General features: G+C 67.2%; 2 protein-coding genes and 1 long non-coding RNA gene across 7 annotated transcripts; all 3 read right to left on the reverse strand.

The window, feature by feature from the left end:
• Nucleotides 1-1,226: 1,226 nt before the first annotated feature.
• Nucleotides 1,227-3,361, reverse strand: DCTN6 (dynactin subunit 6). The gene is made up of 7 exons (XM_086747044.1): nucleotides 3,131-3,361; nucleotides 2,960-3,024; nucleotides 2,749-2,854; nucleotides 2,197-2,285; nucleotides 1,970-2,017; nucleotides 1,618-1,760; nucleotides 1,227-1,520 (listed from the first exon to the last, which is right to left on the reverse strand). The coding sequence occupies exons 1-7, from the start codon at nucleotides 3,151-3,153 to the stop codon at nucleotides 1,422-1,424; spliced, it is 573 nt and encodes a 190-aa protein (XP_086603170.1). The 5' UTR covers nucleotides 3,154-3,361; the 3' UTR covers nucleotides 1,227-1,421.
• Nucleotides 3,362-7,808: 4,447 nt separating this feature from the next.
• On the reverse strand, nucleotides 7,809-9,945 carry LOC147600761 (uncharacterized). 4 transcript variants are annotated; one of them, XR_015258462.1, is made up of 4 exons: nucleotides 9,903-9,945; nucleotides 9,107-9,221; nucleotides 8,484-8,659; nucleotides 7,809-8,075 (listed from the first exon to the last, which is right to left on the reverse strand). It is a non-coding gene; the product is annotated as an uncharacterized LOC147600761 (long non-coding RNA). The 4 variants fall into 4 exon arrangements; XR_015258465.1 differs by lacking the exon at nucleotides 9,107-9,221 and having other exon boundaries at nucleotides 9,903-9,922; XR_015258463.1 differs by lacking the exon at nucleotides 9,107-9,221 and having other exon boundaries at nucleotides 9,897-9,918.
• Nucleotides 9,946-10,314: 369 nt separating this feature from the next.
• On the reverse strand, nucleotides 10,315-12,968 carry BTC (betacellulin). 2 transcript variants are annotated; one of them, XM_086747046.1, is made up of 6 exons: nucleotides 12,686-12,968; nucleotides 11,547-11,642; nucleotides 11,154-11,271; nucleotides 10,928-11,074; nucleotides 10,518-10,625; nucleotides 10,315-10,411 (listed from the first exon to the last, which is right to left on the reverse strand). In XM_086747046.1, exons 1-5 carry the CDS (start codon nucleotides 12,759-12,761, stop codon nucleotides 10,520-10,522), a joined length of 543 nt encoding a protein of 180 aa, XP_086603172.1. In that variant the 5' UTR covers nucleotides 12,762-12,968; the 3' UTR covers nucleotides 10,315-10,411; nucleotides 10,518-10,519. The 2 variants fall into 2 exon arrangements, with proteins under 2 accessions (XP_086603172.1, XP_086603171.1); XM_086747045.1 differs by having other exon boundaries at nucleotides 10,315-10,625.
• Between the last annotated feature and the right edge of the window lie 552 nt (nucleotides 12,969-13,520).

The following is a 13,520-nucleotide window of genomic DNA, read 5'->3' on the forward strand; positions in this document are numbered from 1 at the left end:
CTGCATTTAGGCTCCCACCCCGCTCCCCGCTTAGGCCAGGCTTTAGGTGAGCCTGCGCTGGACCTTACGCCCCGCTTGCTTGATTTTATATCTTGGTTTTCGGCTTGGCCCCAGCCCTGCTGCATTCCCACGGAGGCCGACGGGGGTCCGTGGTCCTGCGGCTTGACAAGAGACCCTCGAGGGCGCGGGGACCGGGGGTGACATCGCGCTGGCGGCAGAGGGCTCGTACGGAACGGGTGTTTGAAGCCACGGCTCGCCTTCCCGCAACTCGGCGGCCAAACCAGATCTGCAGGCTGCCCGCATGTCCCGTGTCCAGCCGGCCGGACCCAGCCCTGCCGCCGACGTCCAGCCTCCCCACGGCAGTGATTTACAGAGCAGAACCTCTCGTGCTGGGAGGGAGATGGAAACGAGCCACGCCAGCTGGATTTAGGGAAGCGGGAAGCGCCCGGCTACGAGGGCAGGCGGCCCCGAGAGGGAATCTAAAGCGCGGAGACCAAGCCAGTTACCCAAATCCGCTGGAGCTTCTTGCTTTTGGGGTAAATTCCCAGCAAAAAATTGCTTTGTCTTTTAGCAGGGGGAGAAGTTGGAGAGGCGAGACATGTTTAATCTCCCAGTGTTTTCCCCGGTTGGAATTGCAAAGTCAAAAAACGGTGAGGTTTTTTTTTTTTTTTTACTTTTGGTATCCCTGCAACGGAAATCAGGGAGAAAAATCCGCTTGGCTCCAGCGGGCGCTGCTCCCCCCGATACCCTTGGTCCCAAATCAAACACCCACGCCCTGCAGCCCCGCTGGCGCTTGGGGTTCCGCTGCGGGCGGCTGCTGACGCTCTCTTGTCTCTCTTCCCTGCAGGAAATTTCTGCTCCGGCATTGATTTCCTCCTGCGCCGAGGCAAAAACGTCTGGCGGCGTTGCACAAGGATAGAAGGGGAAGTCGTGAGCAACATCCCTGGGGAATCTCGGGGGCGGGCTGGGAAGGGGGGACGCGTTCGCAGCTCACCAGAACCGCTGAGGAGCGGAGAAGCTTCGGCTCCGCACCGCATCCTCGGGGAAGGAAGCCGAGCAAGAGGCAACACTCAGGGGCCACAGAGAGTGGGTGGCACCGGCCCTGGAGCCTTTCCCACCCCACGATCCGCACGGATTTGGGGGTGCGGGGTGTTGTCAGTACTTGTACGACCGGGGCACGGCACCCCCGCGGCGTTACCCGACCCAGAAAGGACTGCGGGCCCCCCTTGACAGAAGAGCGGGTGTCACTTTATTCCCAAAACAAAGCACGTACAACAGATGACAGACCCAAAGCTGGTCCGAGATGCGTGGCGGAATACAAAAAAGGACACAAATAAGCAATACTTTTTTTTTTTTTCCTTTTTTTCACGGATGGAATGAGGGACACAGAGAGCGGCCGCTCCACCGGCCGCAGAAGGCGCTCAGCTCTTGACGGGAGTGGACGCGGCCTTCACGGTTTTCTTTAGGTGATGGTAGTTCGGCAAGATCTTCATCAGGAAATCCAGCTGCAGCGTCTGGGGCTGGGAACAAAGAGGAACGGGAGGTGAGGCAGCGGCCCTGCCGCTGCCGGGAGGGTGACGGCGTGTCACGTTTGTGTCACTCTCGCGTCACGCTCACCTGAGGCCGCTCGGTCTGGACGCGGCGGAGGCAGTCGGCACCGTAGATGACGGTGTTTTCGGGGATGACCTCGTAGGTGTTGACGTTGCAGCAGGCCCCGATGATGCAGCCGCTGGTCAGGATGACGTTCCTGCCGACAAAGGCTGCCAAGGAGAGCGAGAGGAACCCCTGTGAGAGTCGCGCGCACGGCTGTAACGCACCGCGGACGTAACGCACGTGGGTTGTGTGGGAAAAGCACGGCTTTGCACAAGCTTTGCCTTTGGGCTCAGCTACACCACGTAACCCCGCACTGTCCCCAGCGTCTACCAGAGCAAAATCTCACAAGGGCCAAGACGATAAGCCGAGACTTTACCTTTGGATTCGATGACGTTGTTATCTCCCACTTTCATTGCTTGGGAATCTACGGGTCTGTGTTAAAGAAAACTGTAAAACGTTTTGCTTTTATTTCAAAAAGACGTAATTTTCACACCAACAGCCTGCACCTTAAATAGCCCTCAGCAGTTCAAACCCCGACAGAGCCCCTGTAGCGATCCGCAAGCGTGCCGTATGACAGCCTGTCTCACCGCGCAGCAAGGATACAACACCCAACCTCAAAAACATTGTTGGTGCCGATGACCATCGGTTTGGGCTCCACCTCCTCCGTTTCCGGCGTAATATTTTCTGGATACCTGTGAGATGGGAGAATATATTTCAAGTTCGGAGACCACAAAGCTATTGTTGTGTTTGGCAGCTCAGTTTTGTGAGGGGTGTGCAACCCATCTGATCCAGCTGGATGGTCAAGGTTTTGAGGCTGCTCACTCTTGCACAGGGTCTGTCTTTCTCAGGAATAAAAGTTTATTTTTTTTTTTTTAAATTCTGCCTCCTCAGAGTTTTTAAGCTAACGCCCTGTAAGCATAAGGTCACGTCTGACAAGACTGACCCAGGATCTGTGTTGAGATGTCTCAGAAAATACCAACCCACCCCAAAACCCAGCCCGGGAAGGACGCCGCGGGATACCAAACCGATGCTCTGGCCGTCCGGCCTGGCTCTGCGGGACAGCAAAGCCGTGCTGGGAGGGCGAGCGGCGCTGGTTCCCCTGAAACGGGTTGGGGGCCGAGCCCCACGGCGCGCAGCCTCCATCTCTGTACCGACCCGTTGATGATGAGGGCCTGCTCCTCGATCAGGTTGCCTTCCCCGATGACGATGGGCCCTGCTTCGGCGATGATCCTGGCCTTGGGGTGGATCACGGTCCTGGGCCCTGGGCGAGGGGAACCGGCCCGCCGTCACCCCACGGCCGGCCCCACACCGGCGGCGGGGCAGGGGGTGCGGTTGTGGGGTGCGGGGGGGGGGGGTGTCTCCTTACCGATGGTCACGTCCCCGCGGATCTCGCTCTCCACGCACACCACGGCCCCCGGCGCGATCTTCACGCTGCGGGAACGGAGTGGGCGCTGTGAGGGGAACGGAGGGGGCGCGCGGGGAAACCGTTACACGGCGGGGGAACCGGGCGCGGGGGGGGGGGGGCTGCGGGCCTCACCTCTTCTGCACCTTCTCCGCCATGATAGTCGGGCGGCGCCTGCGCGGGGCCCAGGGAGTGATGCGGAGCCCGGCGCCTTGCGGTCTCCCGTGGACGTGTGTGTGGGGGGGTTCACCCGCAGGAGCCTCTGCCCACCCCGGTACCGCTCAAAGGCAACCGGGGTTCCACCCGCAGCTGCCCCGCTGCCACCGGAGGGCGGGCGGGCGCTAGGACCCGGCGGCGCCTGACCACGCCCGTCCCTGCCCGCAAGTCCCGCCCCCTCCCTCGGGCGGGGCGGGGCCTCAGGGCGCGTGGGCGGGGCGGGGCCCCGGGGGTACCGGCCGCCATTTTGCCCTCCCGCCTCCTCCCTGCGTTACCGGGAGGCGCAGGGTCGGGCCCCCGCAGGAAAAACTGGGGGGCTTGGCCCTGCCGGGAGCCGCAGGTGAGGCAGGGGGATCGGCTGGAGAGGCCGGGGCGGGAACAAGGCCGAGGGCAGGCAGAGCCGGCGGGAATCGGGGCGCCGGGGAATAAAGCCCGGAGGGCCGGAGCCCGGCGCCCCCCGCCCTTATCCGAGCCGCCCGGGGCCCCCCCGGCCCGTTCCCAAGCACCGCCCGGCCCCGTCCCGACACCGCAGGCGGAGTGGGGGGGTTCGGGGAGTCGAACTTTGGGGTCCCGGGGCCGGGGGAGCAGAGACAGAGCCCGGGGGTGCCGGGCTCGGCCGGCCGGGGCGGGGGCTCGGGGCCGGAAGCCCAGGGGTGGGGGCAGAGCCGGGCACAGAACCGCGGAGGAGTCCCCGTGGTGTCGGGGCGTCGGGAGGGAGAGCCGGGCCGCGGTTTCCGGGGACCTGAGGGCGCGTTCGGAGGCTGAGCGGCAGAGACCGAGCCCCGCGCGTTCGGGGCTGGGAAGCAGAGCCCGGGCCCCGCGCCGGCTGGCCCCGAGAAGCGGCTGAGCAAGCGAGCGTGGGGGCTCGGGAAGGGAGAGCCAGCCCTGTGGTTTGGGGGCTCAGAAACAGAGATGGAGGTGAGTGTCTTCAGGCTCCTGGGGCTTGAAACCGAGACCAAGTCCTGCGTTTTGGGGGATCAGGAACAGGCACTAAGGTCAGTCGATGTTTTTTTTTGGACTTGAAGCCAGGCTCAGGTGGCCAGGTGCAGGCTCAGGAGCAGAGCCCAGGTGCCGTCCTTTAGTGCTTGAAAACCAGAGCCCAGGCCCTGCGTTGTGGGGGCTTGGAGCAGTTTTAGGGTTTGAAACAGCGCCTGAGCCCGGCCTTGCTGCGCTGGGGGCCTCAGCGCTGTGGTTTCGGGGCAGCAAACGCAGCTGCTGGGGCTCAGGACAGACCTGGCCCCTGTTCCTGTGTCGGGGCCAGGGCTTGGCTGGGAAGTGGAAGGCTCAGTCCTGTGCTTTTAGGGGTTGGAAACCAGGCTCACGCGGTCAGTTTTGGGGCTCACGTAACGTGAGTGCTGTGTGTTTGTGCTCAGGAACAGAGTCAGTGCTGCGTGTTCAGGGCTTGAACCCGGGGTCACCTGGCCAGGTTCCGAGCTCAGAGACAGAGACCGAGCCCTGCGTTCTGTGGCTGAAAACCAGAAATAACTTAGTGCACTTTGGGGACTGGAAACCAGGGTCACTAACCCAGTTTTAGGACTCACAAAGAGAGACTAAGTCCTGCATGTTGAGGTGGCTCTAAACAAGGATCAGCAACAGAGAGTAAGTGCTGTGTTTTGGGGTGCTCCAAACCAGACTCATTAGGCCAGGTTGGGGGCTTTCCAAGAGGGACTAAGTGCTGCATTTTGGAGTCTTCAAACCAGGCTCATATGGCCAGAGCTGGGGCTCAGAAGTGGAGACTCGGTGCTGCATTTTGAGGGCTTGAAACCGGAGTCACTAAGCCAGTTCTAGGGCTCATGAAGAGAGACTAAGTGCTGCATTTTAGGGGCTGGAAATGAGGCTCATTTGGCCATGTTCGGAGTCAGAAACACAAACCAAGTCCTGAGTTTTGGGGGCTTGAAACGAAGCTCATATGGCCAGCTTTAGGACTCACAAAGAGACACTAAGTGCTGCGTGTTTGGGCTCACGGAGACTCTGTCCTGTCTGTTCAGGGCCTGAAACCAGGCTCAGCAACAGAGACTAAGTCTGGCATTTTGTGGGCTTGAAACCAGAGTCCCTCAGCCAGTTAAAGCACTCACAAAGAGACCAAATCCTGCATTTTGGGGGGCTCCAAACAAGGCTCATCGGGCCAGTTTTAGAGTTCAGGAAAAGACACTAAGTCCTGCATTCTGAGGACGGGAAACCAGGGTCACTAAGCCAGTTTTAGGACTCACGCAGAGAGACTAAGTCCTGCGTTTTGGAGTAGCTCCAAACTAGGCTCACCAAGAGAGACCGTCCTGTGTTTTGAGGGCTTGAAACCGGAGTCACTAAGCCAGTTTCCCGACTCGGGGGGGAGACTAAGTGCTGTGTTTTGGTGGGAATTGAAACAGAGACTAAGTGCTGCGTTTCGGCATCTTGAGACCAGGCTCATGTGGCCGGGGCTGAAAAGCGGAGACTCAGTGCTGTGTTTGGAGGGCTTGAAACCAGCGTAACACAGCCAGTTGTGCGGCTCTCCCGGGAGAGACTAAGTGCTGCGTTTTGGTGTCTTGAAGCCAGGCTCATACAGCCCAGGGCTGGGGCTCAGCCATACAGACTCACTCCTGTGTGTTTGGTGCTTGAAACCAGTCTCAGAAACCAGGCCTGAGCCCTGCATTCTGCAGCCAAAAGCTGGGCTCGCTTGGCCAGAGCAGGGGCTGGGAAGGGGAGATGAGGGTCTGCGTGTGTGGTGCTTGACACGAGGCTCAGCAGCAGGGACTGCGCTTGCTTTTTGGCAGCTCCCAGCCAGGCTCCCTCGGCCGGGGCCAGAGCTCAGCAGCAGAGCCCAGCGCTGTGCTTTGGGGCTCCCGGCCAGGCTGGTTTGTCCGGTGGAGGCCCGAGAGATGCAGAGCCCGCCCCGCACTTGGGGGCCTGAGGCAGAGTGAGGGGCCGGGCCGCCGTTCCTACCGTTTATTTAACGCCTGCACGGAGCCTTCTCCACCTTCACTCCGCAGAGCCCCGGCTGCCCCGCGGCCGTGCCCGGAACCCCAGTGGGGAAGCCCCGGCGCCCGGCCGCCGCTCCCCGCCCGGGGCGCCGGCTCCTCCTGCTCCGGGACGGCGGGGCCGGGCTCGGAGCTCCGGGCGCTCGGTACAAGCCAGGCCCAGCCGCCGTCCTCCGGTCCCGGAACCCACACCCTGCCCGTCCCGGGACCGGGGACAGAGACCGGACCCCCCGCCACCACCGGCACGGCCCGGGCTCCAGCGCTGCGCGCCCGCGAGGCCCCGGCCCGACCGAAACCCGAACCCCGGCCCGGCCTCACCGCCGTCCCCGGGCTCCGCGCAGCCCCCGGAGGAGCCCTCGAGCCCGGCCGGCGCCGCGCCCCGAGCCCCGGATCCCGCCCGGCGCCTCCCGAACCGGTTCCCGCCTCCGCCACGAGCGCTGCCGGCGCCGCTCCGGCGGCAGAAGAAGCGGCGCGTGCGCAGGGCGGGCCGGAAGGGGCGGGGCCGCGGGGAGCGCACGCGCGGGGCGGGGCCGGCACGGGTGCGGGGACTCGGGCGCGGGGGCGCGGGGCGGGGCCCGGCGCAGGTGCGCGGGGCGGGGCGGTGCCGCGGGGCGCGTGCGCGGGGCGGGCCCGAGGCCATTTGAGCCCCGGCGGCCGCCGGCGCCGCCTTTGCTCCGTTCCGCGCCGGTGGCGCCGCTTGCGGCCCCGGGGCGGCAGCGGCCGGGCCGCGCTCCCCCGGCGGGGCCCAGGTGAGGCGCGGGGGGCTCGGCCCGCGGCCGGCAGCGGTGCCGGGGCCGCTGCGGCGGGGAGGGGGCCGCGGGCGAGCCGGGGGGCGGCGGGGCGCGGGCGGGCGGGAGAGCGAGCGAGCGAACACCGGTCCCGGGCGGCCGCGCTGGCGGCGGGGCTCGGGGCGCCGGGGAATAAAGCCCGGAGGGCCGGAGCCCGGCGCCCCCGGCCTGTCCCGAGCCGCCCGGGGCCCCCCCGGCCCGTTCCCAAGCACCGCCCGGGCTCCCGGGGCCGCCCCGACACCGCAGGCAGAGCAGGGGCGCTGGGGCTGGGCGGGGGCTCCGTCCCTGGGGAGCCGGGGCTCCGCAGCACCGGGCGGAGCGAGCCGGGCCTTTCCTGGCGGGAGAAGGGAGCTGGAGCCCGGCTTCCCAGGGCAGGGGCCGAGCCCCGCGGGCTTGGGGTCAGGAACGGAGCCCCGGGCGGGTGTTCCTGGGCCAGACCCCGGGGCTGGGGGCAGAGGGGCGGCGGGAGGGCGCTGGGGTTTGGGGGGCCGGGAGGGGGGAGGGCGCTGGGGCTTGGGGGGCCGGGAGGGGGGAGGGCGCTGGGGCTTGGGGGGCCGGGAGGGGGGAGGGCGCTGGGGCTTGGGGGGCCGGGAGGGGGGAGGGCGCTGGGGTTTGGGGGGCCGGGAGCGGGGAGGGCGCTGGGGTTTGGGTGGCCGGGAGGGGGCAGGGCAGGGTGCGTGGGCCCTCACTGGAGGTGGGGGCCCGGTCGCGTTGGTCCCTGCAGTGAGTGAGGCCGGCATGCACCAGGCCGAATTAAGCGCAGGAGATAGTCTCTGGGCGAAAAGGCCCTTTTCCCCCGTCCAGGCCTGCACGGCGCCCGCAATCGGCACTCCCCAATAAACGCCAGCTCGTCAGTGTGTGCGCAGTCATGACATTTATTATTCATATGTGAGTCGTGACAGTGATTGATTTACGACCTGGCCAAAAGCCAAGATCATTTCACAAGCACAAGCTGGAAAGGGTGGGGGGTGAGCTGGGGCTGGAAGCCTCCATGAACTGGAACCAAACTGGAACTGGAGAGCAGCTGGGGCCGGAGCAGCCCATGGAGCTGCAGCCCAAACTGCACTGGAGGTGGAACCGAGCTGCAGCCAGAGCTCAACTGGAGCCGTCCACGCGCTGGACCTGAAAAACACAGGGGCACAAACAAGGAGCTGGAGCTGCCCACAAGCGGCACCAGACACAAAATGGAGCCAGAGCTGCGCTGGAGCTGTCCAGGAGCAGGCCCTGAAACAAACGGGGCCCAAACCAACACACAAACCGAACAAATGAACACAAACAGGGGCCAAACCGCCCACCTGAGCTCGCAGCCCAGTGGAGCTGCGCAGTCCCCGCAGCATCGGCCTGGGCGCAGGCAGCCCGGCTCCTCCTGGGGCTCCTCCGTCCGCCCCTGCGCAGGGAGAGGTGGGACAGGCAGCTCCCGGCCCAAAGAGCCCCTCACCTGCTGAACAGCGAACACAAACGCACGAGCGCGCGTGCGCAGCGCTGACAGCTCCCCCCCTGCACCAGTCACGGCAGCGATGGATTTCTGACCTTGGCAGCGGGCGCTGGTCCTTGGAACGAGCTCAGGCTGTCGTGGGCCGGACAGGAGCTGGACACCAAGTGGAGACGAAACCGAGCTGGAACGGGAGTCGGCAGGCGGCTGGAGGAGATGAGTCTGGGCTGGAGTCTAAACCCTGCTGGAAGCTGGGGCCGTCCGTGAGCTGGACCTGAAACAAATGGGAGCCCAAACCAGCAAACACAACAAAACAAAACGAACGGGGCCCCAAACAACTGACCTGAACTCCCAGCCGAGCTGGAGCTGCGCAGCCCCGACAGCGCCACCGGGCAGGCAGGGCCGAGCGGGCGGCAGCATCGCTCTCGGTGCGGGCAGCCCGGCTCCCGGGGCTCCGTCCGTCCGTCCGTGGGCGCGGGGCCAGGCAGCTCCCGGCAGCGCGGCCCCGAGAGCCCCGGAGCTGCCGCCCGGCCGACCCCGCTGGCTCCCGGGCACGGGCAGCTCTGCCCGGCCCCTCGGCAGCAGCGCCCAGCCCCGCAGCCCCGGGCCGGGAGGGGAGGGGGAGCCGGGGCCGCCGCACCGCACGCGTCCCGGTTCTGGGCCGGCCCCCCGCGTTCACCCGGCCCCCCGCCCCCCAAGCCCGCCGCCGCGGGGCTCTCACCTCACCGGGCGCGGCCTCCCCGCCGGGGTTCTCCGGTGCTCCCGGCCCAGGCGGCGGCACAGCCCCGCGGCATCGCCCGGGGAGCGGCCCCTGCTCCCCCGCCGCGCGTACCGAGCTGGAAAAGAAGGAGTTCGGTCACAGCCGGGCTGCCTGCGGGGCGCCCAGCCCCGCCACGGCTCCGGCCCTCCTGCGAGGCCGCCGCCGGGCAGGGCTGAAGGGCCGAAGCCCAGCGGGAACCAGTTCCCCCCAGCACCTCCCCTGCTCGCCGCTCCCAGCTCCCCCCGGCCGTGGCCGAGCTGCGGCCGCTGCCCCCCGAGAGGGGACCCCGGTGGGTCGGTGTGTAAACCGCCGGGAACGGCGTCGGGCCCCCACGGGGGACACGAACCCCTCCACCGCGGCTCCCAGCGCAGGCGGCGTCGGGACACCCAGGCCCGCAGCCGGCCGGTGCCTGCCCGGGGTCCCCCGGCGGCCCCGGCGAGAGCGGCCAGCCCTGAGCCGGGGGGTCCGGCCCCGGGAGGGGACGGGGGCAGCAGCCGCTCCCTGGGGGGAGCTGCGGTGGGGCTCACACCGGCCGCCGGCAGCCGCCTGCGGGCTGGGCGCGGACCGGAGCCCTGGCCCAGCTCGGGCCCCGGAGAGCCGCGGCCGGAGCCGCCCAGGAGGAGCCCCGAGCAGCCGGGACACCCAGGCCCTCCGCGGCGGCAACCGGTGCCTGGCACAGCGGCAGCCCTGGCCCGGAGGCGCCGGTGCCCGCTCGGCCCCACCCGCCGCTCAGAACCCAGACCCCCGCGACCGGTACCGGGATCCCGCCGCCGCCGCCGCTCCCGCTCCGGCTCCTCCCGCCGCTGCCGCTGCTCCCGCCACGGCGGCGCCCCCTGGCGGCCGCGCTTGGCGTTTTGAAGCCTCGGCGGCCGCCGCGCACCTGCCCCGCAGCGTGGCGCCCCCTGGCGGCACGGCGGTGCGCAGCACCTCCCATCGGCCTCGGGGCGGCACCGCAGCCCCCCCCGCTACCGGTACCGGCACCGATCAGATCTTCCCGCGTTCCGCTGGCCCCCGCGAGGGGAGAAATCCGGGACCCCGCGTCTGGGAGGGAGGCAAAATGGTGGGAAATGTCCCCAGTGTGGGATGGGCTGGGAGAGGGGGGTGAATTTGGGGAGCGCGGCGGCGCGGCTGGGGCCGAGAGACCCGCAAGGACCATGGCGACGCGTGGACACCTTTCCGTCACCCCTTTATTCAAACCCGCCGCACGTTTGAGCCCTCGCCAGCCGGTTTCGCCCTCCGGGACCCGCCTGCGGGTACCTGGGGCTCCTGCGGAGAGAGGGGGATGCCTTCGGCCTCAGCGGCTGCCCCAACAACGAGGGGGGGTCTGCCATCACCCCAGGGCTCGGCCGTCCCCCACCCTGTCCCCGCGCACCTTCACGCGATGTCCGTCTCCCGCACGTCGTCGCTTTTGGAAGGCGAATTCTTGTTTAACGTCTCCATCTCTTCCGCTTTTCTCTTCCTGCGCTGCTTCCGACAGCGGCTTGGGCAGGGAGGGAATCGTTAAACCCCCCGCCCCAGAATTGCTGCTCCTCATTAAAATCATTAAAATAATTAAAAACCCTCAAAAATTGCTGCTCCTCCTCCTTCCACTTTCACCTTCCAGAATCCCCGCGTGGTTTCCAGCCGCCTCCCCGTGCCCTCCAAGGCCCTGTCCTGCCTGGACGTCCCACCCCAAATTTGCCCTTCCCCGCTTCGGCAGGCTGGATTCACTCCCGATTCAAGGTTTCCCGCCCCATGCGTCCCCCCCAACCCTGCCCCACCCCACCCCGCCCCACCACCTACCGAACGCAGAGGCAGGCGCAGACGAGGAGGACGATGAGGGTGACGAGGGCGGCGATGGAGGAGATGATGACGATCTGGCCCTGATCTCCTCGCAGGTAGAAGATGTCCAGCCTCTCGCAGCGAGCTCCCGTGTAGCCTCGCTCGCACCTGCCCCGCGGCAGAGGGTTCAGGGGGTCACCCAAAAACTGCCACCACGGTGCCCCTGCCGCCGCCGCCGGTGACTTACACGCACGCCGGCGTCTTCTCGGCCACGAGGAAGCGGCATCGCCCTTTGACGCAGTAGTGCTTGTACTCCTCCGGGCACCGGGAGAAGTGACCCTGCCACCTCAGCCGCGTCGCGTTCCCTGGGGGTGACAAGGAGAACGAAATGCCCCCCCCGGTTCTGCCCGCATCCCAGAGCTGGTCCACGGCCACGACGGGTCCCAGCTCGGCCGGCTGCGAAGAGCCACTGTCGCACGCACGCGTGTGTCCTTGGCCGTGGCGTGGCGGCCCTGGCTGCTTGCCATCTCGCTAGATGCCGCGCGGTTCCGCTAGACAAAACACCCTGCCCGTCCTCCATCCCGCCCTCTCCCCCGCACCCCATCCAACGCTGCCGGCTCCCCCCGCGAAGCATCCTTACCCGTGCAGCTCTCGGCCGCGCCGCAGGCGAGCCCCTCCGTTCCGTGCCCGGCGGTGACGTTGGCATCGGCGTCCACGCAGCTGAAAAACGCCAAACCTGGAAGGCAGCGGCGGAGGCTGCTCAGAGCCGGGGGATCCCGGCCGGAGCGGCGGGATGCAGGACCCCGGCACGAACCCAGCGGGGGGAAAAAGGGGTGACAGCTCTTCGGCTCGGCTGCGGGACGAAGCCCGGGGCCCGTTCAGCCCCGGCGCGTCGCAGCGGCAGCGGTAACCGGATCGCTGGCATACCAGCGCTGACTCAGCGCGGCCCTACGCCCAGGCCCTCCCCGAGGGGTGCACCCCGCACCCAGGGGAGCGGGGACAGGTCCTGCCTGCCGGGACAGGGTGACGGGTGGCTCCCGCAGAGGTGACACGCCAAGGCACAGGGAGGGGGGGTGTGTTTCTGTCCCTTGCTCGGCCGCGGCAAGGCCCCTGGGATCGGGGGGAGTTCGGGCAGCGGAGCCCGTGGGCCAAACCGGGATTCCCTGCATCCCATCTGGTGGGGTGGGGGGGCCGACTTTGCCCCCGCTGACCGAATTCCCAGCGAAAGATCCCCCACTGAGACAGGATTTCCCCGCCCTTAACCCCAACCAGACGCGGGGCTTCGGCACCCTCCGGGGACCAGCGCTGCGAGCTCGGGGTGGGCAGCGCTGGGGAACCGACACGGGGCCGCTCGTGTGCTTTCCGAATAGATACCGGCTCCCCCCTCTGCATCCCGCATCCAAGGATGGGGAAACGCGCGGTTTTGGGCGTATCCATGGGGAGCGTCCCATCAACAGGTGGTGAAAACATCCCGAATCCCACATCGCGGCCCCGCGCTGGCCCCAAGGGATTCGGAGACAAGCTGGGTGTGGGGGAGCACTGGGATGGTGGGGAGTACTGGGATGGGAACTGGGAGAGAAGGCTGGGCACTGGGGCAGGACTGGGATTGTCTGGAGGAGACAGGGAATCACTGGGATGGGACTGGGGAGGCACCAGGGCGAGCGGTGGGACGGGATGGGCTGGGGGTCAGTGGGGTGGGACCGGGGATGGGGTGCAGAGGGGACGGGGCCCGGGGGTGTCCGGCGCCGGGACCCCCTTCCCCGGGTGCTCCCTGCTTACCGGAGCCGAGGGCCAGGCAGAAGAGCAGCACGGGACCGGGGCCGCCGCCCGGGGCCGGGGCCGCCGCCGCCTCCATGCGCGCCGCCGCCTCCGCCTGCCCGGTGACCGGTGCCTGCGGCGGGGCGGGGGCGGCGGGACGGGGGCGGCCGCTCCTCCTCCTCCTCTTCCTCCTCCTCTTCCTCCTCCTCCTCCTTCAGCTGCTGGGTTCCTACCCTGTCAGAGGCACCCCACGCGCGTCCCACCCCACGAGCGTCCACACCCCACGCGTGTCCACAACCCACGCGTGTCCCCCCTCACTCTGCGCCCACCCACCCCGCCAAGGAGCAGCCAGCACAGGAGGCGTCGAGTAATCGCCTCGCCCCCGCATCCCCGGGGATTTGGGGAGAGGGCCCCCTCTCCCAGTCCCCCCATCCCAGTTTCCCGGGGCGCTGCGGGCGTTCCCCTCCCCAAACACGTTCGTCCCTGGGCGGCGGGTTACGGCGAGGGAGATTTATTTGGAGCGAGCTGCTAATAAAACGCCCTCCCACAGCCCTTGGCAGGGCATGACGGCAGCTCCAAATTATTTTGCGAGGGGCTGTGCCTTGGCACCAGCCTCCTGCGCGCCGGCCATCGGGGTTTGTTTGTTTTTTTTTTCCCCTTGGGATTTTTAATTTTTTTTTTCCACTTTGGGGTGGCTGGGAGGACGTTTCTGGTCCCCTAAGCGATGTCCCAAGGAGGAAGAGAGCCCCGTGGGGGTGAAGGCATCCCCCAAGATGCTGGCACATCATCCGGGGATACCGAGTAGGGATGCGACGTCGTGAGCAGATGCTGTCCCAGCCCCAAGGAAAGCAAAAAA

This window comes from Chlamydotis macqueenii, chromosome 4, assembly GCF_036417535.1.
Source record: "Chlamydotis macqueenii isolate bChlMac1 chromosome 4, bChlMac1.mat, whole genome shotgun sequence".
NCBI classification, from domain to species: domain Eukaryota; kingdom Metazoa; phylum Chordata; class Aves; order Otidiformes; family Otididae; genus Chlamydotis; species Chlamydotis macqueenii.